This window comes from Trachemys scripta, chromosome 1 (genome assembly GCF_013100865.1).
Source record: "Trachemys scripta elegans isolate TJP31775 chromosome 1, CAS_Tse_1.0, whole genome shotgun sequence".
Lineage (NCBI taxonomy): Eukaryota > Metazoa > Chordata > Testudines > Emydidae > Trachemys > Trachemys scripta.
Genome location: NC_048298.1, coordinates 63,793,875 through 63,818,943, shown reverse-complemented (window position 1 = coordinate 63,818,943; position 25,069 = coordinate 63,793,875). Strand labels below are relative to the sequence as shown.

Genomic DNA, 25,069 nt, shown 5'->3' with positions numbered 1-25,069 from the left:
TATGTAAGAGAGGAGCATGACTGCTCAGAGCTCCGGTATGAAACTGCAGAAAAACCTGCGAATCTCTGGATAAAGTTGAGAAGTGTGAGCAACAAGGGTGATGTCGTGGTTGGAGTCTGCTATAGACCACCAGACCAGGGGGATGAGGTGGACGAGGCTTTCTTCTGGCAACTAGCAGAAGTTGCTAGATCGCAGGCCCTGGTTCTCATGGGAGACTTTAATCACCCTGATATCTGCTGGGAGAGCAATACAGCGGTGCACAGACAATCCAGGAAGTTTTTGGAAAGTGTAGGGGACAATTTCCTGGTGCAAGTGCTGGAGGAACTAACTTTTCTTGACCTGCTGCTTACAAACAGGGAAGAATTAGTAGGGGAAGCAAAAGTGGATGGGAACCTGGGAGTCAGTGAGCATGAGATGGTCGAGTTCAGGATCCTGACACAAGGAAGAAAGGAGAGCAGCAGAATACGGACCCTTGACTTCAGAAAAGCAGACTTTGACTCCCTCAGGGAACAGATGGGCAGGATCCCCTGGGAGAATAACATGAAGGGCAAAGGGGTCCAGGAGAGCTGGCTGTATTTTAAAGAATCCTTATTGCGGTTGCAGGAACAAACCATCCCGATGTGTAGAAAGAATAGTAAATATGGCAGGCGACCAGCTTGGCTAAACAGTGAAATCCTTGCTGATCTTAAACGCAATAAAGAAGCTTACAAGAAGTGGAAGATTGAACAAATGACCAGGGAGGAGTATAAAAATATTGCTCAGGCATGCAGGAGTGAAATCAGGAAGGCCAAATCACACTTGGAGTTGCAGCTAGCAAGAGATGTTAAGAGTAACAAGAAGGGTTTCTTCAGGTATGTTAGCAACAAGAAGAAAGTCAAGGAAAGTGTGGGCCCCTTACTGAATGAGGGAGGCAACCTAGTGACCGAGGATGTGGAAAAAAGCTAATGTACTCAATGCTTTTTTTGCCTCTGTCTTCATGAACAAGGTCAGCTCCCAGACTGCTGCACTGGGCAGCACAATATGGGGAGAAGGTGACCAGCCCTCTGTGGAGAAAGAAGTGGTTCGGGACTATTTAGAAAAACTGGACGTGCACAAGTCCATGGGGGCCGGATGCGCTTCATCCAAGGGTGCTAAAGGAGTTGGCGGATGAGATTGCAGAGCCATTGGCCATTATTTTTGAAAACTCATGGCGATCGGGGGAGGTCCCAGATGGCTGGAAAAAGGCTAATGTGGTGCCCATCTTTAAAAAAGGGAAGAAGGAGGATCCGGGGAACTACAGGCCAGTCAGCCTCACCTCAGTCCCTGGAAAAATCATGGAGCAGGTCCTCAAGGAATCAATTATGAATAAATTATGAAACACTTAGAGGAGAGGAAAGTGATCAGGAACAGTCAGCATGGATTCACCAAGGGGAAGTCGTGCCTGACTAACCTAGCAATTCCTTGATTTTAGCAAAGCTTTTGATACGGTCTCCCACAGTATTCTTGCCGCCAAGTTAAAGAAGTTAAAGAAGTATGGGCTGGATGAATGGACTGTAAGGTAGATAGAAAGCTGGTTAGATCGTCGGGCTCAAGGAGTAGTGATCAATGGCTCCATGTCTAGTTGGCAGCCGGTTTCAAGCAGAGTGCCCCAAGGGTCGGTCCTGGGGTTGGTTTTGTTTAATATCTTTACTAATGATCTGGAGGATGGTGTGGACTGCACTCTCAGCAGGTTTGCAGATGACACTAAACTAGGAGGCGTGGTAGATACACTAGAGGGTAGGGATCGGATACAGTGGGACCTAGACAAATTAGAGGATTGGGCCAAAAAAAACCTGATGAGGTTCAACAAGGACAAGTGTAGAGTCCTGCACTTAGGATGGAAGAATCCCATGCACTGCTACAGACTAGGGACTGAATGACTAGGTAGCAGTTCTGCAGAAAAGGACCTAGGGGTCACGTGGACAAGAAGCTGGATATAAGTCAACAGTGTGCTCTTGTTGCCAAGAAGGCTAACAGCATTTTGGGCTGTATAAGTAGGGGCATTGCCAGCAGATCGAGGAATGTGATTTTTCCCCTTTATTCGAGATTGGTGAGGGCTCATAAATTAAATTGTAAATTAATGGAGATATCCCATCTCCTAGAACTGGAAGGGACCTTGAAAGGTCATTGAGTCCAGCCCCCTGCCTTCACTAGCAGGACCAAGTACTGATTTTGCCCCAGATCTCTAGTGGCCCCCTTGAGGATTGAACTCACAACCCTGGGTGTAGTAGGCCAATGCTCAAACCACTGAGCTATCCCTCTCCCCTATTCATCTGGAATACTGTGTCCAGTTTTGGGCCCCACACTACAAGAAGGATGTGGAAAAATTGGAAAGAATCCAGTGGAGGGCAACAAAAATGATTAGGAGTTTGGAGCACATGACTTATGAGGAGAGGCTGAGGGAACTGGGATTGTTTAGTCTCCAGAAGAGAAGAATGAGGGGGGATTTGATAGCAGCCTTCAACTACCTGAAGGGGGGTTCCAAAGAGGATGGAGCTCGGCTGTTCTCAGTGGTGGCAGATGATAGAACAAGGAGCAATAGTCTCAAGTTGCAGTGGGGGAGGTCCAGGTTGGATATTAGGAAACACTATTTCACTAGGAGGGTGGTGAAGCACTGGAATGCATTACCTAGGGAGGTGGTGGAGTCTCCTTCCTTGGAGGTTTTTAAGGCCTGGGTTGACAAAGCCCTGGCTGGGATGATTTAGTTGGGAATTGGTCCTGCTTTGAGCAGGGGGTTGGACTAGATAACCTCTTGAGGTCCCTTCCAACCCTGATATTCTATGATTCTATGATTCTACCATGGAATCTGGTATTTACATATCAGAGATGAGAAAACAAAAGGAAAAACCCTTGCAGAAATTTCACCTTCTCTCGCTTGCAAATTTGAGGGCATAGATAAATCACTACACATACTATTCACATTCCACCCAGAAACAAACTACTATGTTCTGCATCCTTATGTGGGCTCAGCACTGTTTTCACTGAATGAGTGGCACCTTCACCCTTATTCAGGCAAAATGCACATTGAAGCCCCAGGCTTTGTCCCTTGCCCATTGAAAGCTGAAGGCATTTCCTAACATTGTATTAAAAATGCTTTTGGTGAACTTCTATAACAAGTCCTTGGAGGGAACAGGGTCAGATGGATCGTCATGGTGCTGTGATTGCTTTCACAGCCCTGCTATAGTGTGTGAGCTTTTAGTGAGCAACTGAAATCTGCTGTTAATGACATGAGTACGAATCACTGAGATAAATCTAAAGCAGAAAAGCTGTATCCAAATATGAAGATATTTTAAAGTTTAGCATAATGGGACAAAAATCATGAAGGGTCTATGCTTGCTTCTGGTGGAGAGGCCCCCAACTGTGGTAAGGTCACTAGGCAGGGATTTTGGAGTGGCACAACCTCCCTGAACCAGGAAGGTCTTAGGGGACCAACCCAGCCTAAAATATGAGTAGTAGTGTCTGGGAAAGGGTATTGTCAACTTGGTCAGAGGATGCACTGAGTCATTGTATCCCCTCAGCAGCCTTGGCTAACAGGGTTCCTGCAGAGCTCTTTTTGCCTCCCTCGGGTGTGGCGGAGCGGGGTGGGGGGATGGTACCCCAAGGGAGAGCAATAGTGAAAACACCTCCTGTCTTTGGGATGAATCCTCCCCAGATATAGCAAATCTCAGGGGTACAGGGAGATGTACTTACAGCTTTCCAAGGCAGTTTCAGTGGATCTGCACTCTGGAAACTTTATTTTATTTCTGCCTCCAAAATTGTAAAGTTCCAAGTCTGTGTCTTCTGAAAAACTGCACAAAGCTAATGGAGCAGTCTCAGCTGCTCACCTCATTATATGAAAATATTGGAGCGCGCCCTGGAAAACCATCTGACACCACCTGTCCCTTATTAGTTATTTAAGTAGTGTCACTTGTGCTCAGTGCTTAATTTGCAATGAAAGAGGTGCCGGGGCTCAAGCACTTTTTTACATTTATAACTGATGCAGCAAGCCCAGAGGTCCTGGGGCTATGAACTGCCAAGCCTCGAGGTGCCGGGTCTCAGCCCTGTCGCCAATTAAGCACTGTTTGTGCTCAAAGAATCTACTAAAGGGCCTGTTTCTCAAGCAAACTTAGGCCTAAGTAATTATTATAAACAGCGATCTTATAATATCCTCATTGTTAGGAGCTCTCCTATGAAAAGCGGTCACTATAATAGGATTGGGCAGTATGTTTTTTCATGCCAGACCATTTACTGTTAAAATGCTTTATTATATTTCACCATAGCCCACTGCCTGCCCACAAAACACACACGCCATGCAGTAATGTTTTTTGTGTTTTTTGTGTTTTGACATCTAAGTGTCTTCTGTCTGCTATTGTCAAAGAGGAAAAAGCAGATGATGATCACAAATCATTTCCTTCAGAGAATTAACAAAACATGCTCCTGAATCACTTTGTACATATTGATGGGACTCAAACAAGAAAAATCTCTCATCAGAAAATATAGCTTTCCCCACAGGTCTACACAGCATCTTATTTCTCTCTCCCTCTGCTCTATTTTATTTCACTTTGCAATCATCTTGCTTCATTCTTTTTGTGAAAGATTCTATGAAGAATCATGGAGCACTGAATGGCATCCTCCTATTCTCTCATTGTGTGTCAGGTGTCACAGCTTCCTGTTAACACCATGATTCCTGAAAGACAGAGTTCATCTGACCTTAGGAGTGGGGAGAGAAGTTCCAATCATGCAAAGATTTAACTTGATTGCCATGAGTTGATGCATTGAAAGCAATGGAACGAGTGACTCATGGGAGTAACACAAAAACATGTTCATAAGACTTTGCAGGATTGAGGCAAGACTGATCCTCTTTTCTGAATCTCAGAGAAAAATGCTTCCCTCTTATTTGTTCCATTTGGGGGGATAGAAGGAAAGAGGTGAAAGGTTTTGGTGCCATCCAAACCATTACAGAGACTCTTCATACAACTCAAAGGGGTCCTTTGGATGGCAAGTGGAGTTATAATTATAGACTAGAAAACAGCAAGATCAGCAGCTGCTGTTGCTTGCGTCTGTTCCCTGCTGTAACTGACAGCAGTGAGGGACTTGGCAAAAACAGACTTCCAGAAGTGGAAAGACATTTTAACCCCTGTGCTTGTCAGTCCACTCCTCCAGGGTCTCAGTAGTAAGCAAACCCCCAATAGCCTATGTTCCTAAGGTGAAGAAGGAGCAAAGACACTATTTCATACCTGAAGGCTTCTTCACTGGGGACATTTGAGGAAAAGAAAGGGTCTGGGATTTTCCTTCATGATTGGGCTGCCACATCAGAATAGCAGGTTAGTGTACACAGAATGTGCTTAATGTTTTTTTTTTAATTGGACTTAAGCTGTACATTTGAATCCCTCTCTCCACCATAATATAAAACAGGAAATAAAATGATAGAAATTTGATGGTTAATTTTGCTCGTAGGCGTTATTTATTTGTATATACTGTAATGTATCTACAATATTATTAATTGCCATCCTTTTCTACGGTGGTTTCTATTTTAATTGTAATGCTTCCAATCCTGAAGTCTGTATCTGGACAAAACTCCCATTAACTTTGGGAGTAATGTTAATAGAACAACAATATTCTTTTATTTTTAGGCACCAATGCCAAAGGACTTCTGGTTGCCTTAGCAAAAGTACAATAAAATATAAGTCACAGGAATGGAGTAAATTCCAGAGAGGTAACCAATACTGAAGGGAAGGAAAAGCAGGATTACAGGTATGGGTCAAATTCTCTGTTGATGTAAATTGGTGCAGCTGCAGTGATATCAATGGAACTGTGCCAATTTATACCAGAAGAGAATTTTGCCCTATATCTGCTAATGAGGTAAATAATAATAAAATATCTATATAAGATATTTTCTAGCACCAATCACCATAGTATCGAGTGCCCAGTATCTGCAAGAGTAAAGCCATGAACCAGGAATATAGATCTTATTTATACCATGTCTTCCCATTGCTATGTATTGTATTTTACATATTAAAAAAGTATAATGGAGACTATGAACATGTTCCCAGAAAACCACACAAGTAGAGCACCAAATCTGTGCTTCTTGTGTTGTGAAACATTTATTTCCATATGAAGCGAAAGAAAATAGATATACTGTGATCATTCACTCTCCACTGGTCTAAAAGCAATTATGCTTAGTTTTACTAATACAAAAATAATGTGATAGTGCTTTTTAGATAATACCCCTGAATTTATTGTGGCACCTGCAGTACAAATCCTTCTGGGGGTACTCATAGTTTCAGTCCTAGCTAGGGCTATAGCTGTGCTATCTTGGCTTTAGGGTGACCAGATGTCCCGATTTTATAGGGACAGTCACGATTTTTGGCTCTTTTTTTTATATAGGCTCCTATTACCCCCCAGCCCTGTCCCGATTTTTCACACTTGCTGTCTGGTCACCCTACTTGGCTTTCACAAGTCCAATAGAATTTCACTGGAGGTTCCCATTAGAAATATTTGTTGCCCTATTCATACTAGATCTCTTCTCATCATAACCATTTGGTGAAGCCACCTGTTCGGTTGGGAACTAGAATTGAGGCTCCCCATGCTGACCCCCAGGAATTCTGGCATGCAAGACGTCACCTCTATCCACTGATCAGTCAGGATGTGAGCCCTTAGTTGCACTTATCAGACTTCAATCGAAAAACAGATGTGGGGGGAAAAATAAGCAATAGCACAGCTATCATTTAGAAGCCCAGGAATAATAACCATATATTCCAGGATTTTACAAGCTGCCAGGCCATTCTTCACACAAATCAGAACTCTCAGGAGAGACCATCGGTCAGAAATGGAATTCGTATGGGTGTCCCTTCCCCCTGTTTACTCCCCCTGTGAATAAAAGAAGAAATTAGCAATTTCACAGCTAAATTTTCATGGTTTATTTTTATGCTCAGCATTAGAGGCCTAGCCAAGTTGTACACTATCAGGCAGCCCTTATGGTTTGATAGTTTCTCTTTTAAATTAAAGTAAATAGCCTACAGTGGCATAAAGAAAACATGCAAGACTGGCATTTATGCTAGAGCAATGCTAGTGATTTTATACAATCATTAACTGGAGATTACTGCTATTTCCTTCCTAAAATGCTGAGCAAAGTTCTTCTCTCCATATTTGTAGTTAAAGTACACGTCTCACCAATATCCCTAGGTGCATAAACAACAAAAAGAGCCATATAGCACTTTGACAAAGTCAACAGGAAAACATTTTTACCACTACCAAATATAAGCTAAATTCCTAGCCCTCCACTCAGGCTGCTAGGGTTGCCAATTTTGGCTGGACATATTCCTGGAGGTTTCATCACATGACGTAATCTTTAATTAAAGATTAATCTTTAATTCCTGGAGATTCCAGCACAATCCTGGAGCTTTGGGAAACCTACAATGTGCTCTGTGAAGACCTGAGAAAATAGCTAGGTCTTGGACTGTGACCTAACTTGGGCACTGCACTGTTGGATTAGAAGAAGGCACCAACAAGACTGTCCTACCACCAGCCACTCAAATATCAGGGCTGTTAGAAGAGCCCCCAAGGTGATCTCACTTGCTGCAATGACATAAAATAGGAGAGGCAGTCCCTAGATCACATTGGGGTGTATAGATCATACCAGAGCTGGATGAAAATGAGGCAGGGAAATTCATGATTTTGTTCTTCTGTTTTTTCTGTTGAAAATTTGAACAAAAAATTCAACAAAATTGGAAATTTAGAAAAATGTCATGAAATCCTAGTCAGTCACTTGAACCGCAGCTTGGAGCAAGTTGGACGCTAGTAGAATCTTTGAAGAATAGGTGTTGTATGTTCCAGGTAGCTGACGCTGCCAAGCAGGCGGACGGGAAGGTACATCTGTCCTGTCCGGAGCTTCTGGATGGTCTTCAAGAGTAACCCCGTTGCAGTAATCCAATCTGCAGGTCACAAAAACACTGCTAACTATAGCTATATATATATATGGGTTAAGATACACTCTAAAACACTGTCCATTTCTTGCTTGTTTTTACTTTTCTAGAAACAACCTGCCAAGACAATGACAGTCACTTACTCCAGTAAAGTAGCAAATGCCACCTTCTTTGGATTTCACAGATTACTCCTCAAGTGGAAAGGCAGCATCTACAAATTGCTGTACAGGGAATTTATTGCCTTTGCTAGTCTTTACACAGCAATAAGTGTATTGTACAGGTACATCTGTTTCCATGTGACATATTCATGTCTCCTTCTTAATCAGAATCAAATGCTATGTAAAAGGCACAGTCTCACTTCAAATTCTTTGGCTGATGACTGATTTTGTACTAAATAACATGACCTTTTGCTTAGACCTTTTTAATGTAATTTATATCTCACATGATTTTCGGACTGTTAAATTACTGTTTAACCAGCATCTTCAAGTGATTCTAATTTCAGCCGCATGCTAGCTGATGATTGTTGTGTATATGTCATCTTCCAAAAATGTTATGCCTTATAAACATCTGCAGGACTCTTATGTCATTACATGGTTTTTGCCACTCTAACTCTGCACTGACTAAATGACCTGTTTTGAACTGCAAAGTCTAGACATTGTCATACTTATGCGTCTATGTCAGCACCAGTTAATAGATGGCAATTTAATAGGAAATGTTGAAAGGTGATTATTTTATGGTCCAGTTATGTAACCCTTTCTCAGGAAATGGAAAGTTGAGGTTTGCCTGAGTAAGGACTGCAATAAGAGCCCATAGTTTTGAAGAGCCCAATCTCGCAAGGTGCCAAGCATCTACTCAGTAGAAATTGGAGGCACTCAAGTTGGGATTCATTAAGAGACCTAGGTATTGCAATGCTGAGAGCCATGGCAACTTACTTTTAGGCACCTAGACAATCCAGGAGCACCACTCTGATCCACAAAGCCGAGTTAGGCGACCAGGATCCCTATACAATAAATGGAGAGAGATAGGTGCTTAAGAATGTGATCCACAAAAGCTCACGCACTAGGCCAGGAGCCGCCTGAGTTAGCCAATGGGAAATGCTGATAAAAGGGGGGTGTGCTAAGTCCTGCCCATCCCCTCAAGGTAGGAACCTAAGTCTGGGCTGCAGGGAAGTGCCTATTTTTGCTTAGCGATTCACAAATGGGCATCTTCCCCTTGCAGTCAGACAGCTTAGGTGCCTAACTTAAGGCATTTCTTAAGGCACCTGCTTTGCTCTACACAAAACAGCTGAAGAAGGAGTTGGTGATGCTGCTGCATCCCTGAGTGACATAGTAATGCCATCCTAATCTCAGGCATAGACAGCTTCTCCCGTCGTCATACCTCTCTGGGAGGTGGAGTACCTACACCGACAGGAGACGCTCTCCCTACCTCACAGGAGAGTCTCAACAGTAGCACCTTGCAGGATCAGTGTGTAAGTCAGGGTGAAATTTATCCCAGTGCAAAAGGCCAGCACAAGACCTATGTGACACTTAAGTCCCAATTAATTCCTCAAGTGTGACTTAAGTGGGGTGTATGTAGGGTCTCCAGATGAAAGGAAGAAAATATTGGGAAACCGGGGGAGGGGAAAAAAAAAAAAAGCCGAGTGCTGCCGGCAAAGCAAAAAAACCTGCAAACTGCCGGGAGAGTGAAATATCAGGACAAATTGCGTCCCAACCAGAGATCGGTCGGGACGCAGGACAAACAGCTAAAAATCGGCACGGTCCCGATTTTATCGGGACGTCTGGTCATCCGAGGTGTATGTCTCATGCTAGTCCTCTGCCCATGGTAAATCTCACCTTGGTGAAGACAAAATTTCTTAATGGAATGAAGACTTTCACTGATAAAATAAGTGGGATGACTTCAAATTATTTTTCAGTCCCTCTTTAGAACTAGAATTGGAGCTCAACATTTTTTTTCCATGTAAAACAAGTTCTTTGGACTTACTTTGTCTATATGGGCAATCACTAATCTTCCAAGATATACAGGCATACAGCACAGTATAGCTGGTAGCAAGACTAAATCATTGGCATGTAAAGAAACAACAACAAAAACCTTTCATTTAAAAAAAATCTATTCTGACTTTAAAACTGTACATAAAAACTCTCCTCTTTATTCAGTGTACACTGTGGAAAGCATTCTATATGAACAGCAGATTTTATTTTACAAATATAAAACAACCCCAAATATTTGCCATGTATATCTTTTATATGGGATAAGATAACTGTAAGATTTTATATATAAATAAAATAACTGCTTATGTTTAAGAATGTTGTATTTCATTAGCTATCATTCTACACTGTGCTCCATTCTTTTTTCTGCCATACGGCTTATAGTTGCCTTAGTTTAAATATATTTGATTTTTTGTGCCTTTTAACTTATGGCCAAGACAAATTTCTTAGTAGTAAATGAGATATACCCCCTGATGTGGAAAGAGTAGAGTTTTCAAAAAACAGCAAGTACAGATTAGTGCCCCTTTCCAGTTTCAGAAGATCTGATCAGATCACTTTTATTAAGTAGTCCAGTTGAAAAATGGGACAAAAATACATTTGCTGAAGTAGTTTGCACCAAGACCATTGATTTGTGTTAGGTGGCATGCTACAGGTGAATAGCACAAGTGGTTTTTGTCACTTCAGTAATTAGAAATATTTTATGACTAGCAAATAATATTCCTCCACCTGTCAACTCCCTTATTACATGCTACAAATATTAACACCCTAAATGTTCATCAATTTAACTCCTTAAAGATTCATCTGTGCACATTAGCCAAGATCACTCCTAGTTTCAGTTATCTGGTTATTTATACTTAATTGTCTTCACTTTATATCCGAGGTGTGCAGAGGTATTACAAAGGGATATATACATTTTATTTTTGCTACAGATTTTTTCTTACAGGAAACCAAAAACGGTTCTTTGAAAAATTATCAATTTACTGTGACAAATATGCTGAACAAATCCCAGTCACCTTTGTGCTTGGTAAGTACAGCGTACCTATGGAAAGAATCCACAAAGCTGCCTCCATTAGGATGTCACAAATGGCAATGCATGGAAGTATTTCAGAGCTGAAAGGCATGTTGGAAATCTGTCTCACAATAAAACCACTGCCATCCATTAAGGTTGCCTTAAAGTCAATTTGCTTTTGTCAAGTCAACACCGCATATGCTTGAATTATTACTTCACTATTGGAAGATTTAAGTTTTTATTCACTAACTGTGTTGGTTTAAATAACTATCTGATCCTGATCCTGTGAAGTGAGTACTCTTCACTCCCATTTCAGTAAATGGGCATTGTGAGTGCTCAACATCTTGCATGAGGCACTTAGAACCTTGCAGGATTCGGCCTTTGGAATTTAATAGCTACTTAATAATTGGCTTTAACTGTATCATATTGTGCATATTTTATAACAATTATTCTGGCAAATGAAGTTACCTTACAGCCTAGATAACATCCTACAGAATGAACTAAAACTCAACATTAGAGGATCTGAGTGTATGTCAGTTTTGCAGCAAGAACAGTGATGTTGATATACTTTTTTAACACGCAGGATTCTACGTTACTTTGGTGGTGAACCGCTGGTGGAACCAGTTTGTGAATCTGCCGTGGCCAGACAGACTTATGTTCTTGATCTCTAGCAGCATTCAGGGAAGAGATGAATACGGGCGCTTACTTAGGAGAACTCTAATGCGTTATGTGAATTTAACTTCCCTGATCATCTTCCGCTCAGTGAGCACAGCTGTATACAAAAGATTTCCAACCATGGACCATGTGGTAGAAGCAGGTATTGTCCATTTCCTTTCCCCAATAAGCTCTGCCCTTTTGACTACAGATGGGGATGTTGGAGAGCTGCCTTGTATTTTCTTCTCTTTAACCCCTTATCCCTGTCAGACCGCCCCATGTCAAAGCCACCCACTGTCAGAGAAGGATTAGATAAAATGCTCTTAAGAGTCCACCATTGCTAAATTCTTTATCAAGGTCCATTTTAGAACAAGATGAGGCCCTAATGACTGAGCATGCTACATCTCCTCTGCACTCAGCCTTTCTCAGCCAGGGGAGTGAGAGGATGACAGAGTGAATTAAAAAAAAAAATTTTTTTTACAAAAAGTTTAAAAAGATTTTTTTATTTAAATTAAATATGAGTTTATTTTTAAAACACCCAAATTTACAATTAAATTTGAAATTCTTACAACCTATGTTAAGGCCTAAACTTACTATAATCTAATAAAATCATTTAAATTCAGTTAAATGAATAATATTAAATATTACATCCTTGCTGCCAAAGTTTCAAAGAAAGTCAAACCACTGAAGTGGTGGAAGTCACTGGTGGAAGCACCTGGAATCAGAGTTTGTTGAACTGCTAAAGCTTTTGACATCTTCATTTCAGTTTATTCAACTAGTACAGTTGATTAACTAGCTCATTCAACATTAAGGAACCAGTTGGGAGTCAAAATAACAGGAAAGCTCGATTTTCTCTTCCAATCTATGACTAAAAATGAGGTGTGAGAGGAGGAGATCTACTAGTTCTAAAATCTTGAAGGACATGGTGACCATAAAAAATCAGTTAATGTCACTGAATTAGTTAGTTTTAAATGCAAAATATGTTTTGTTAAACATTTTTTCCCTTATGTATCCAGCATATTTAAGGCAGTTTTATTTAACTATCCAAAATCTTTTTAATTCTAATATCCATCCAAATAGAGATTGACACAAATCATGAGTAAACAATCATCATCCAGTAAATAAAAAATGCACCATTCACCATTTTCTAACATAATAAAAAAATAATAAATAAATGTGTACAGATATAGTGTATTCTCCTCTTTAGCAAAAAGAAGTACCGCATTTGCTGTAAATGCTATATTTAATTGCAAATCAACACAATTTAATGGTTACCAAACAGTGAGAATTAACCCTTCTTTAGGAAAATAACTAAAAATTCCAAACACTAAACAAGATTAAAATCATGGTTTAAACCATGATTTTAGTCTGTTTGATTTAAATCAATCCATCCTGGAAGCTGAGTTTGGGAATGGTACCTGGATCTGTTGCCTGGTAGCATACAACATCATTTATAAGCAAAAAGGCCAGCCCAATAGGTATTGTCATTTTTGAGTGGTGCACGGAATAATGAGATGGCATCTTTTATCCCTTCTCTTAGGAAATGCCCTTTTCTAATGTTCTGGTGACTTAGTTCCCATGACCACCACTACACCTCATAAGAAATGGGTGCCCCCCCCCCCACCCCTAAGAACATGTATTATCCCAATGTCTACCAAGGAGCATACACATGCTTCAAGGCAGAAGCTGGTCACTAGCTAACTGTCAGGGTGGTTAAACACTGGAATAAATTGCCTAGGGAGGTTGTGGAATCTCCATCTCTGGAGATATTTAAGAATAGGTTAGATAAATGTCTATCAGGGATGGTCTAGACAGTATTTGGTCCTGCCATGCGGGCAGGGGACTGGACTTGATGACCTCTCGAGGTCCCTTCCAGTCCTAGAATCTATGAATCTATGAATCTATGAATAAGCCAAAATAAATTCCTTTTCCAACCTCCCTGCTGCACAGTTAAGTGCCTGGTGTGGTCTTATACCTTCTTCTGAAGTATTTGGAATTGACTGTTGTCAGAGACAGGATACCAGACTAGATGATGATTGGTCTATTCCAACAGGGCAACTCCTGTGTTCTTTCTATGGTGTCTTGTAAACTGTATTATTTTGGGAAACAGCAGTAAGGTTATTGATGTTATGCTATGTTAAAATATGCTGTTTATATACACATGAGAGTTTTAGAATATTTAAGAAAAAACTCCCAGACGATTACATCTTTCTTATTGACAGAGCCAGCTCAGGTTGATGTCTTCCTTTTTCCAAAATTATGTTGAATTTTGAAATCCTTTTCCTAGCATTTTTCAACAGCAAGTTGTTTACCTGAGCCTGAGAGGTCAGTGAAGCTTTTGTCATTCCTCCTAGCCAACTACTCTTAATACACACAGGAAAATTACAGCAATTCCTGCAAGCTAACCCACCTCTGCCTCTCTTTGCTAAAGACAGCCTGTTCTTAAAGATACAGTGTATGAGTACTGTACATACATTGCTGTAGATTGGTGTTTCTTAACAGGTGGAGAAAATATTCTGCCATAGTGTCCCTGAACAAGTCATGACAATATAATCAACATGATACATCTGAATATATCTTGTCCCACAAATATTTCGCAGCTACAGTACTGAACACTTGAGGTGAGATTCTGCTAATCTTTCTCATGTTGAGTAAAATACAATACTCCATAATTAGTCCCATTCACAGTTAGCTATGGCTTTATGGAACAGAGTACTTGTTGATCCTGCATTCAGTATAATAAATGGTGGCAGAATCTGACCCTTAAAGAGCATCAGTAATTATGGAAGCCACTTGTGCCATTTTTTCACCTCGCTGTCAAACTGAAAATTGTTAAAGCAAAAATATTGCTACACATTTGCTTTTCCTGCAAGCATATTTCATAAATTCATAGATTAGATTTTAAGGCCAGAAGGGACCATTATGATCATCTACTCTGACCTCCTACATAACACAGGCCATAGAATCTCATCCAGTGATTCCTGCCTCAAGCCCATAACTTCTGTTTGAGCTCTCGTGTACCTTTTAGAAAGATCTAAAGACTGCAAGTGATGGAGAATCCTCCATGTTTCTAAGTAAATTGTTCCAATGCTTAGTCACCCTCACTGATAAAAATTTGCATCTTATTTCTAGTCTGAATTTGTCTGAGTTCAGCTTCCAGACATTGGCTCACATTATGCCTTTTTCTGCTTGAGTAAAGAGCCAAAGAAATCCCTTCCCCACCGAGGTGCTTGTTAGAGTACAAGTAAGTCACCTCTTAACTTCTCTTGGATAAATTACATAGACTAAGCTTCTTAAATCTCTCACAGTAAGGTGAATTTTCCAAATCTCAAATCATTCTTGTAGCTCTTTGTTGAACTCTTTCCAATTTTTCAAGATCCTTTTTGAATTGTGGACGCAGTATTCCAGTAATGGTTTCACTAATGCCACAGAAATAGGTAATACGCCCATCCTCCTCCTAGTTGATATTCCCCTGCTTATGTATCCAAGAATCGTGTTTTCTCTCTTAGCTACAGCATCACCCTGGGAACTCATGTTCAGTCAGCTACCATGACCCTCATGTCCTTTTCCATGTCACTGCATTTCAGAATACTGTATCCCAACTTGTAAGATCTACAGTCTTTGTTCCTATATGTCTGACCTTGCATTTCAGTGTGTTAAAATGCATGTTGTTCAAATGAGGGCACCTCAACAAGTGATCTAGATCACTCTGTATAACTTACCTGTACCCACCATTATTTACCAGCTTTGATTTTTTATTTTCTTCCAAAGCATTGATAAAGATATTGAATAGTTTTGGACCAAAACCAGACCCAACTATAAACATCCCCATTGAATGATAATTCCCCTTTACAATACTTTTTGACATATATCAGTTAGGTAGTTTTTAAATCCATTTAATATGGGCTACAACGATTTTGTATGGATTTTGCTCATGGGTGGTGCATCATGGAGGCTGGGGGAGGTTAAGCCTCCCCAAACCTCCACTAATGCTTCCTGCCATGGCCCCAGACTGGGCCGCAGTGGGACTCAGGGCTCCTCTGACCAACCAGGGCTTGGGGTGGCTCAGGTGGGCAGGCCAGGGCTCAGATGGGCCTCCTCCAGCCATGGTGGGGGACTCAGGGCTCCTTTGGCCCCAGTGGACGAGAGCAAGGGGAGGGGAGGGGAGGAGAGGGGTGGAGTGGGAGTGGGCTTTGGGCAGAAGGAGCGGGGCAAGAGGATAGCCTCCCCGAATGGGGGGTTCACGCACCACCCATGATTTTCCTAATTTTTCAACAGCCTGTCACACAAGACTAAGTCAAATGCCTTACGGAAGTCTATGATATCAATACAGTTACCTTTATCCACCAAACTTTTCTTCTCAAAAAAATTACATTGTTTATTTGAAAAAACCTATTTTCCATAATACCATGTTGATTGCTATCATCCTTTAATTCTTTACTGATTGCATCACATACACCTTTCCATGCTTTTACCCAGAATTGCTATTGATGCCAACACTGTACTTCAAAAATACAGGCCAGACCTCAGACGTCCCAGTCTTGAATTGAGCCTCTGGGGCAAGTCTCTTCTCCTCCCCATCCTTCCGAGGGCCTCTGAGGGTATGTCTACACACAACTAGACACCCAGGGCAGGCCCATGCCAGCCGACTCAGGCTCATGGGGCTCGGGCTGTGGGGCTGTTTCATTGCTGTGTAGACTTCTGGGCTTGGTCTGGAGCCCGGGCTCTCCAGCTCTGGGTACTGCAGAGAACGCAGGGCACGCTAGGCCAGGCAGCCGCTGCAGCTCCTATTCATGTTCCATGTGGGTGCCAGGAGCTGAGTCAGAGGCTGCAGTTTTTGGCCTCTGCCTGCAGCAGCACTGTACACTGCCGGGGGGTGGGGGCTGCACGAATGGTATGGCCTGGAGGAAGGCAGCAGCAGAAGGGGGCTTCACTGCAGCCAGCAGGGGCACTATTTCAGATTTCAATGGGAGGGGCAGTTGTCAGAGGGGGTCCAGAGACAAAGGGGCAACTGGGCTAAATTTGAGTGGCGTTGTGACTCCGTGCACCAGGTCAAGTTGCCAACCGGTTGGAGCGCCACTCCATCCTGGATTTCAGGTGCCAGAGTGACACTCCAGACCACTCCAGCGGCACTACTTCCCTGGTTGAAATATGGGATAAAAGGTGTCCCATACTGATTTAGTAGTAGGGGAAGGCAATTTTTTATTTAAATAAGGGATATCCCTTATAATACTGAACTACTGGTAACCCTAATATCAGCTTAACTGGCCTATAGTTACCTGGGTCATCCTGTTTACTCTTTAAAATATTGGCACAACATTAGTTTTTTTCCAGTCTTCTGGAACTGTCCCAATGTTCCAAGATTTGCTAAAAATCAGTATTAATGGTTCATGAACTCCTCAGCCAATTCTTTTAATACTCTTGGGTGCAAGTTACCTAGTCCTGCCAATTTACAAATGTTTACCTTTAACAGTTGCTGTTTTACACCCTCCCTAGTTATTGATTGAACAGAAAGTATTTCCTTTATCACTGTAATGAAAATAACTAGTTCGGGACTACTTGGAGGCTTGTTTTCACCATAACCTTCATCAATGATTAAACATGCTCATACTGTAGCAATCCAGTGCATTCAGTGATAAGGACAATGCTCCCTGCCATTAATGTCCCTCAGGCAAACGGTTTAATCATTAATGGATATAAGCATAAATATCTTAACTTTAAAAATAATGGCTGTGGTACATAATAGTCTAGTCTCCAGTGGTCTGTAACACTTTGGTCTAATTGCGGTTGCTGGGTTTCGTGTGCGTGTGCTGGGTGATGTAGGTAGCCGGTGATATCCAGGATGTCAGACTAGATCAGGGGTGGGCAAACTTTTTGGCCCGAGGGCCACATCGGCATTGCAAAACTGTATCGAGCGCCAGGTAGGGAAGGCTGTGCCCGAACAGCCTCACCCCTGCTCCCTATCTGCCCCCTCCCACTTCCCGCCCCCTGACTGCCCCTGTCAGAACCTCCGACCCATCCAACCCCCCCTGCTCCTTGTCCCCTGTCCGCCTCCTCTTGGGACTCCCGCCCAACCACCCCCAGGACCCCATCCCCTATTCAAGCCCCCTTCTCCCTGTCCCCTGACTGCCCCCGGGAACCCCCAGCCCCTTATCCAACCTCTCGCCCCCTTACCATGCTGCTCAGAGCAGTAGAAGCTCGCAGCCCCACCGCAGCCAGCCACACTGCCCACATTGCCCGGCAGGAGCGGCAGGCCAGACAAGGCTGCGGGGGAGGAGGGACAGCATGGGAGAGGCCGGGAGCTAGCTTTCCCAGCCGGGAGCTCAGAGGCCGGGCAGGATGGTCCCGCGGGCCATTGTTTGCCCACCTTTGGACTAGATGATCATACTGTTCCCTTCTGGCCTTAAACTCTATGGGTCTGTATGTTAGTCTCTATCCCTACTGATTGAAACATCTTTTTCATTATCTTGTAGCGGCAAGCAGGGCCAGCAGAAAATCAAAAGCTCTATAAAACGTTACAGCAGGTTCCATGATTGTGCCATCAGATTTTTTTGGCTACCGCTGCTTTTTTATTATTATGATCACTAAAGCTGGCAGCAGAACTGCACAGACACTTTTTAAAAGTCTCGCTGTATTCTGTTGTTAACTGGCAGAACATTTCAAAAGTGCTGCATCTTTCTGTTGAACTCTCACTTTGTTGACTCACTTGAGGATATCGGATACTTTTCCTTTTTACACATCAAAATCAGTAGCACGTGTTCTAGACACCTTTTCAATACATAGCTGTAATATTATTGTTCTTTGCATTTTATTACAGTAACTGTAAAAGAAATTTAACGTGCAGTTATGCCCAGCAAAACACTACTTTAAAATGTCATGTTCTTATTCAACACAGCTACTCCTATCTTATCATTTTACTTTACATACATAACTAAGTTTTTAGTATCTCATTTCTTTTTATTCTGTGTTGATTCGTGTACCATTAGGAAAATTGGAAATGAAGGTCTGATTGCAAAATCTGTATTACTAGTATCAGAGGGGTAGCCGTGTTAGTCTGAATCTGTAAAAAGCAACAGAGGGTCCTGTGGCACCTTTGAGACTAACAGAAGTACTGGGAGCATAAGCTTTCGTGGGTAAGAACCTCACTTCTTCAGATGCAATCTGAAGAAGTGCATCTTCTTGCATCTGAAGAAGTGAGGTTCTTACCCACGAAAGCTTATGCTCCCAGTACTTCTGTTAGTCTCAAAGGTGCCACAGGACCCTCTGTTGCTTGTATTACTAGTGAGAGTCAAGAAAAAAATATAGCTTGATTTTCAAATTCCAGACTGAATTTGCAGCATTTAAAGTCTGAAAAACCATCATTTTGATTTCAACTGAGAAGATTTTATATGGAAATCACTGAGAAACAATAAACCTCATGATGGCATATTTAACCAGTCACTCCTTCAAATATCTCTGCATTTTAAGATTGCCAAAATACCGATTATATTTATAAGTTTACCCAAAATACTGTAACCACATGACTTTTATAGACTAGGGCACAGCTCTTTGCTATCTCCTGTATTGCCAGGTTACCAAATGCCTGTCCTGTTAGTGATTGTCTTAGAGTCTGGGTCAGCACAACAAAAGAGAGTTTACAAAAGGCTCTCATGTTTGAGCACAAATTTCCTCTCAGCATAGAGCTTTATATCAGGCGTCCTGATTTAACCCAAATTGACACAAACATGGCAAAAGTATCTGGCAGCATCCCTTCCATACATCTTCATGAGCAGTAAACTCAAACAAACAAACAATACAACCCAAACAGAGCAGCTCCAATGTTACCCCAGCCACCTTGTTTAAAGTGTTCATCCTACATAATCCCATTTTTACCTAATTAGCTTCCACATGGAGTACCTCCTTAAATTGACTCTGAAGCCTGGCTGGGAATTAACCCCCCTTCCACCTCCTCCCAGGGACACAGAAAAATCTGTTCACCCTGTTACAAAAATATAGTGACACATTAACCCTGGAATACCTTAAATTGTGCAGTTATCTTGTGCACACGGAGAATGTGCTAATAATCAGTTCAAGCCACTTCATCTCTCTGCCTCTGTTTCCCCCTCTATCCTTGTCTGTCTGTCTATTTAGACCACAATCCTGCAAACACTTAAGCACGTGCTTAACTTGACTCCCAGTAGTAAAGTTAAGCATGTGTGTGTAATTGTTTGTAAGATTGGAGTCTATGTGTTTGTACAGTCACTAGCACAATAGAGCCCCAGATAGCAGTTGGGACCTCTAAGCATTACCATCACACAAATATTTAAAATAACAACCACCTTTTTTGGTTACTTAGTAAGACTATTTTAGCTGCAACATTTCGAACGGCATGGAAAGGTGAGAGCTAGAAAGCGGGGATATTGCAATAGTCAAGGTGAGAAATAACTCAGGCATGAAGGAACCAAGGAAACAATCATTTCCTTCATGGCTAGTTGTTTTCTGAAACTCTTCAAATGTTTATAGTTCACTTTTGTTTACTGTCAGTTTCTAGTAAATTTCACCGTCTGGTTCTCAGGCAGTAGCACAATGCAGGGATGAGGAGGTTACAAATGCTGCAGGGAGGTGTTTACTGCTTTAAAAATGGTTTATAATTGTAAATTAATGAAAACAATTCTATTGTTCCTAGGATTAGTAAAAAATTATTTCCCCCAAACCTACCTCTGGTACCAGCTTTTACCTGACAGTGGCCAGGGCCAGATCATCCCACTGCATGGGGAAAATGCGAGGTTCCCACCATTAATCGAGTAGGTAGAAGTGAGGAGAGGACAGTGGAACAGGCATGGAGAGGTCACCTCCATAACTCAGAGTATCCACTTTCTGAGCAATGTCTCCTTGTCTCTGGGCCAGCTCTGGGGCTACCCTGCTCCCACTTCCACTATATGCACAATGCTACTCCAGTGAAGCTATGCTTCTAGAGACAACCTTGGCTCCACCTCCTTCTGCCCCTGGAATCCCAATATCCTTCTAATTGGTGGGGGAGGGTAAAGTGAACCCAGAGATTTGGGATTTCTGAGCAGAGTTCTCTTTCCCTCTTTTAACATTACTGAATAAACCAAAAGAAACAAAATCCTGCCGAGAAGCATTTTAAGGGCGATAAATCCAATCTCCATTGAACTTGGTTTACTAAAAAATACTTTTATTCATTATTGCCCATTCACTCTTTGAAATTTTAGTGAAAATTTATCTGAGTCAGAAGCTCCTGTGACTCCACTATAACTTTCAACAAGTTTTAAGACACCACAACAAGCAATTACTGTTGAATGATAATCTTTTGATATTATTTAGTTTCTTCTTGCCTAAAAATAGAACATTAAATCAGAGTGATGTGTGTAATACTAGTATAGTACAACTGCAGTACTTCAGCAGCATATAAGAAAATAAGTTATTTTTAGACTAATATATATTATCTGAGAGGTCTAGCTTTCTATATGAACCTGGAATTTTATTTAGGTAGATGTTGCAAGGAGGCTGATGCTCTATATTGGGAAGCTGGGTCCACTACAGAGAAGAATGGGGGAAGGAAACTAATGGGGAAAGCTATGAGTAATGTTCAGTATAGTTTTATATAAATACCACACACACACACACACACACACACACAATGTTCAGAATCATTCTGCTGCATGGAAATTAATGTTCCATAAAAATCTATTTTAGTACCTGAGCTCTCAGCATAGGCACCAATAATTTGCAAACTAACTGCACCTTGGGACACTATAAACCAGCTATTTTTCTTTTGTAAACAGGTTTTATGACAGTAGATGAAAGAAAAAACTTTGATCATCTTAAGTCTCCCCATCTTAAATACTGGATTCCATTTGTCTGGTTTGGAAATCTAGCATCTAAGGCACGAAAAGACGGTAGAATTAGAGACAGTGTAGACCTTCAGACACTGATGAATGTAAGTAGGAAAAATAAATCTACAGAAACAGATGCTGAAATCACTATGCATTGTCTGTTCACCTATATAACTTTATCTATTTCATACAACTTTCCAATCTTTTCCTCCCCACCTCAGTGGACTTACTCTAGATTTATACCAAGTGTGTTTGTTTACGCATGTACTATGCACAAAACCAACTCCACCACCAAGTGCTTAATGTGACAATATTTATATAAATGAGAGATGATTGACTGAAATACCAAATCAGTGAGCAAAATTCTGCTCTCACTTTCACTGCTATAAACCGAGAGTAACTCCACTGTAGTTAAAAAAAACCCAAAAGATTGAGAAGTTGTTTATCTTTAGGGGGCTTATTATTTTAATTTAATATTTTTTATTTTAACAAAAACAGTGCCCAAATGTATCATGAAACAATCAATAACCCTTTTTTGTAATGTAAAACATATCCTCCTGCCAATATCCCTGGACAGCATACAAATTTGAAATAATGGAACAAGAGATAATTTGTTAAGAAGCTAAGCATTCCACCAAGCTTCCTAAGTCCATTGTACAATTGAATTTTATAATGTGTTGATGATGTACAGAATATTTATCATATCCATTTCTAATTCATTAAATTTGGTGCAGACAGAGTATACTGTTTTACAGCCTTTCATTTATGTGAAATTAATTGTGACAAACCCATTATTATTTTGGAGCGAATGTCACACATTTTGTTTTGTTTCCTATTTAGGAAATGAATAAGTACCGGTCTTGGTGTAGTCTTCTATTTGGTTATGACTGGGTTGGAATTCCACTGGTCTACACACAGGTACTGAGATATTACTATTCCCAAAATTTGGACCAAGATTTTCAAAAAGAAGGGCTTAACGTTAAATTCCTAAGTCCATATTTAGGCACCCACATAAGTGACCTAATTCTCAGAGATTCTGAGCATTCTGCAGCTGCCATCTTGGACATGGTCTCTAGGATGATTGGCCAGACATTTTAAGTTATGTTTGATGTGAAGGTGCTGGGTGGGAAGATACTGGGGGGTTCAATAAGGTGAGGGTGGGTGGGTGGGTTATGAATTGTTGTTTTGTGTTTCTGCTAGGGGGAGGGATAGCTCAGGGGTTTGCGCATTGGCCTGCCAAACCAAGGGTTGTGAGTTCAGCCCTCAAGGGGGCCATTTAGGGAACTGGGCTAAATATCTGTCTGAGGATTTGTCCTGCTTTGACCAGGAGGTTGGACTAGATGACCTCCTGAGGTTCCTTCCAATCCTGATATTCTATGATTCTATACACATTTCCTGGCTATCAATAGATCATGTTGCCATTTTATTTGTAATGTTTATCTATAATATTTAAAATACTATTGTGTTAGGCACCCAGCAGCCTATGGGAATGTGGTGCCTTATACATAAAGAATGTTTATTATATTATTTTAATGTAGCTTTTATTTGTTGCAGGTTGTCACTCTTGCAGTCTATACCTTCTTCTTTGCATGTCTGATAGGACGTCAGTTTTTGGATCCTGAGCAAGGATATGTAGGACATGACTTGGATCTTTACATTCCAGTCTTCACACTGTTACAATTCTTCTTCTACGCAGGATGGCTCAAGGTAAGCTATATTTGTCAACTACAACAACAAATAATTTGGTGTTGATTTGGCTACATCTTTGGGGAAAGGTAGTAGGTGAAATCCCCCCAAGTCAGCTCAAGTCAAGGGGCCAGATTCAAATTTGTTGTAAATTCATTGAAGCTTAATGATGTTACACCAAAGGATAAATGTAGCACAAGGTGTCCAGTGGCTGATCTTCAGGAAGAGCTTAGAAAATCATCCATTACATTTTCAATCCGCCCAAGGTGGGTCTTACAGTAAGTGTGGTTGCAAGGAAGGGTCAGAATCCTGAAAGTACCTTCTGCGAGGAGGTGAGCACTGAAAACTCCCGATGAAGCACGGCCTGGATCCACAAAGAGACGGAGGTATTGTAATGCTCAATTTTAGGCACATAGAAAATCACAGGCATAACAATGTGATCCACAAAATCTAAGTGAGGTGGCTCGGCTCCCTATACAATGAATGGGAAGAGATAGGCACCTAAGAATGCTATCCACAAAACCATCATGTTAGGTGAATCCCTACTAAGCTAGCCAATGGGAGATGCTGACAAGAGGGGTGTGTCTGTCATTTCTTGTGGGAATACATTAGGCACCTGCCTCACTCCAATAAAACAGCCTGAGGAGGAGGTGGTGCTGATGCTGACATTATACGTTTTAGCCCAGTGGTTAGAGTACTCACCTGGGATGTCAGCCTGGGGGGGAGAAAGGATTTATAGGGGGGTCAAAAGAGTGCTTTAGCCACTGAGCTATTCTGATGTGGGGTTCTCTCAATCTCGCCCATCAAAGCTGCTCCACTGTGGCTAAATAATGACAGAGTAATTGGGGCCAGGGGACTGGTCACAGAGTCTCCCACCTCCCAGGTTTGTGCCCTATCCACTGGACTGCAGTCATTCTCTCATTCTCTGTCTCTTTCTGACACAATGACTATTTAACTATGAATCCAAATTAGAACAACTTCAACAGGACAGACTGAGAGAGCCCCAGATCAGAATATTCCATAGCTCAGTGGTTAATGCACACTCCTGAAAGGTAGGAGATCCCAGTTCACTTTCTTCCACTCTGCCTGAGGGGGGAATTGAATCTGGGTCTTCCACGTCACAGATGAGTGCACTAACCACTAGGATAACAGTTATAAGGGTGGTGGTAGGAACAGCAGAAGATTTTGAAAGGGCCATGATCCGGTAGATGGCCTGTGAGTAGGGTGACCAGATAGCAACTGTGAAAAAAACGGAACGGGGGTGGGGGGGTATTAAGTGCCTATAAAAGAAAAAGTCCCAAAAAATGGCACTATCCCTTTAAAAACAGGACATCTGGTCACCCTACCTCTGAGCACCATTACAGGGTCAGGCCCCATGGGCAAGATAGGTGAGGAATACCTAGCTGCTCTCAGTTCATGGGTCTCTCTGGTGTTTAGGTGGGAGATGGGTGTCCAAATACCTAGAAGGAGGCAGAAACTTCAGCATCAAGGGAAATTTTACACACAAAATTTAGGCATTGAGTGAATTTAGGTGCTTTCAGAGTTCAGCAGCAGCCAAGCCGGGTTTTTCTGGATAACAGTGGTGCCTAAAACTAGGACTTAGGGCCCAGATCCACAGAAATATTTAGGGTCCTAGGTGCCACTGAAATCAATGAGAATTAGGTGTCTAAATACTCCTGAGGATCTGGGCTATGTGCCTAAATCTGGGGATTAGGTTCCTACATACCTTTGTGGATATGGGCCTATTATCCTTGCAGAATCCAGACCTGGGAGTTGGACAATAAGATGGCCAAAGAAGGGTGAAAATTTAGGCCATGAATTTCCTCCCTCTCCAATTTTGTGTCCAGTTGGGGAGATGGTGTTGCAGAGGTGGAATGGGGTGCAGGGCTCTAAACCACTTGTTTTGCTTATGGTCAAAGTCAGCCTGCCTTGTAGAAGCCAAATGGAGTTACCCACTTTCGGGTGGCAATGAAATAG

The 25,069-nt window shown here is 41.7% G+C and overlaps 1 protein-coding gene across 2 annotated transcripts in view; it reads left to right on the top strand.

Annotated features, from left to right (window-relative positions):
* The first annotated feature begins 5,131 nt into the window (after positions 1–5,131).
* BEST3 (bestrophin 3) overlaps positions 5,132–25,069 on the top strand; it is a 33,425-nt gene continuing 13,487 nt past the window's right edge. The window contains exons 1-6 of one of the 2 annotated variants that reach the window (XM_034771297.1): positions 5,132–5,321; positions 8,033–8,202; positions 11,500–11,733; positions 21,356–21,510; positions 22,247–22,324; positions 22,961–23,113. In XM_034771297.1, coding sequence (XP_034627188.1) covers positions 11,571–11,733; positions 21,356–21,510; positions 22,247–22,324; positions 22,961–23,113 — 549 coding nt within the window. In that variant the 5' untranslated portion in view covers positions 5,132–5,321; positions 8,033–8,202; positions 11,500–11,570. Of the gene's footprint in view, positions 5,322–8,032; positions 8,203–10,836; positions 10,932–11,499; positions 11,734–21,355; positions 21,511–22,246; positions 22,325–22,960; positions 23,114–25,069 lie in introns of those variants that run through there. The other variant, XM_034771305.1, reaches the window with a different exon arrangement.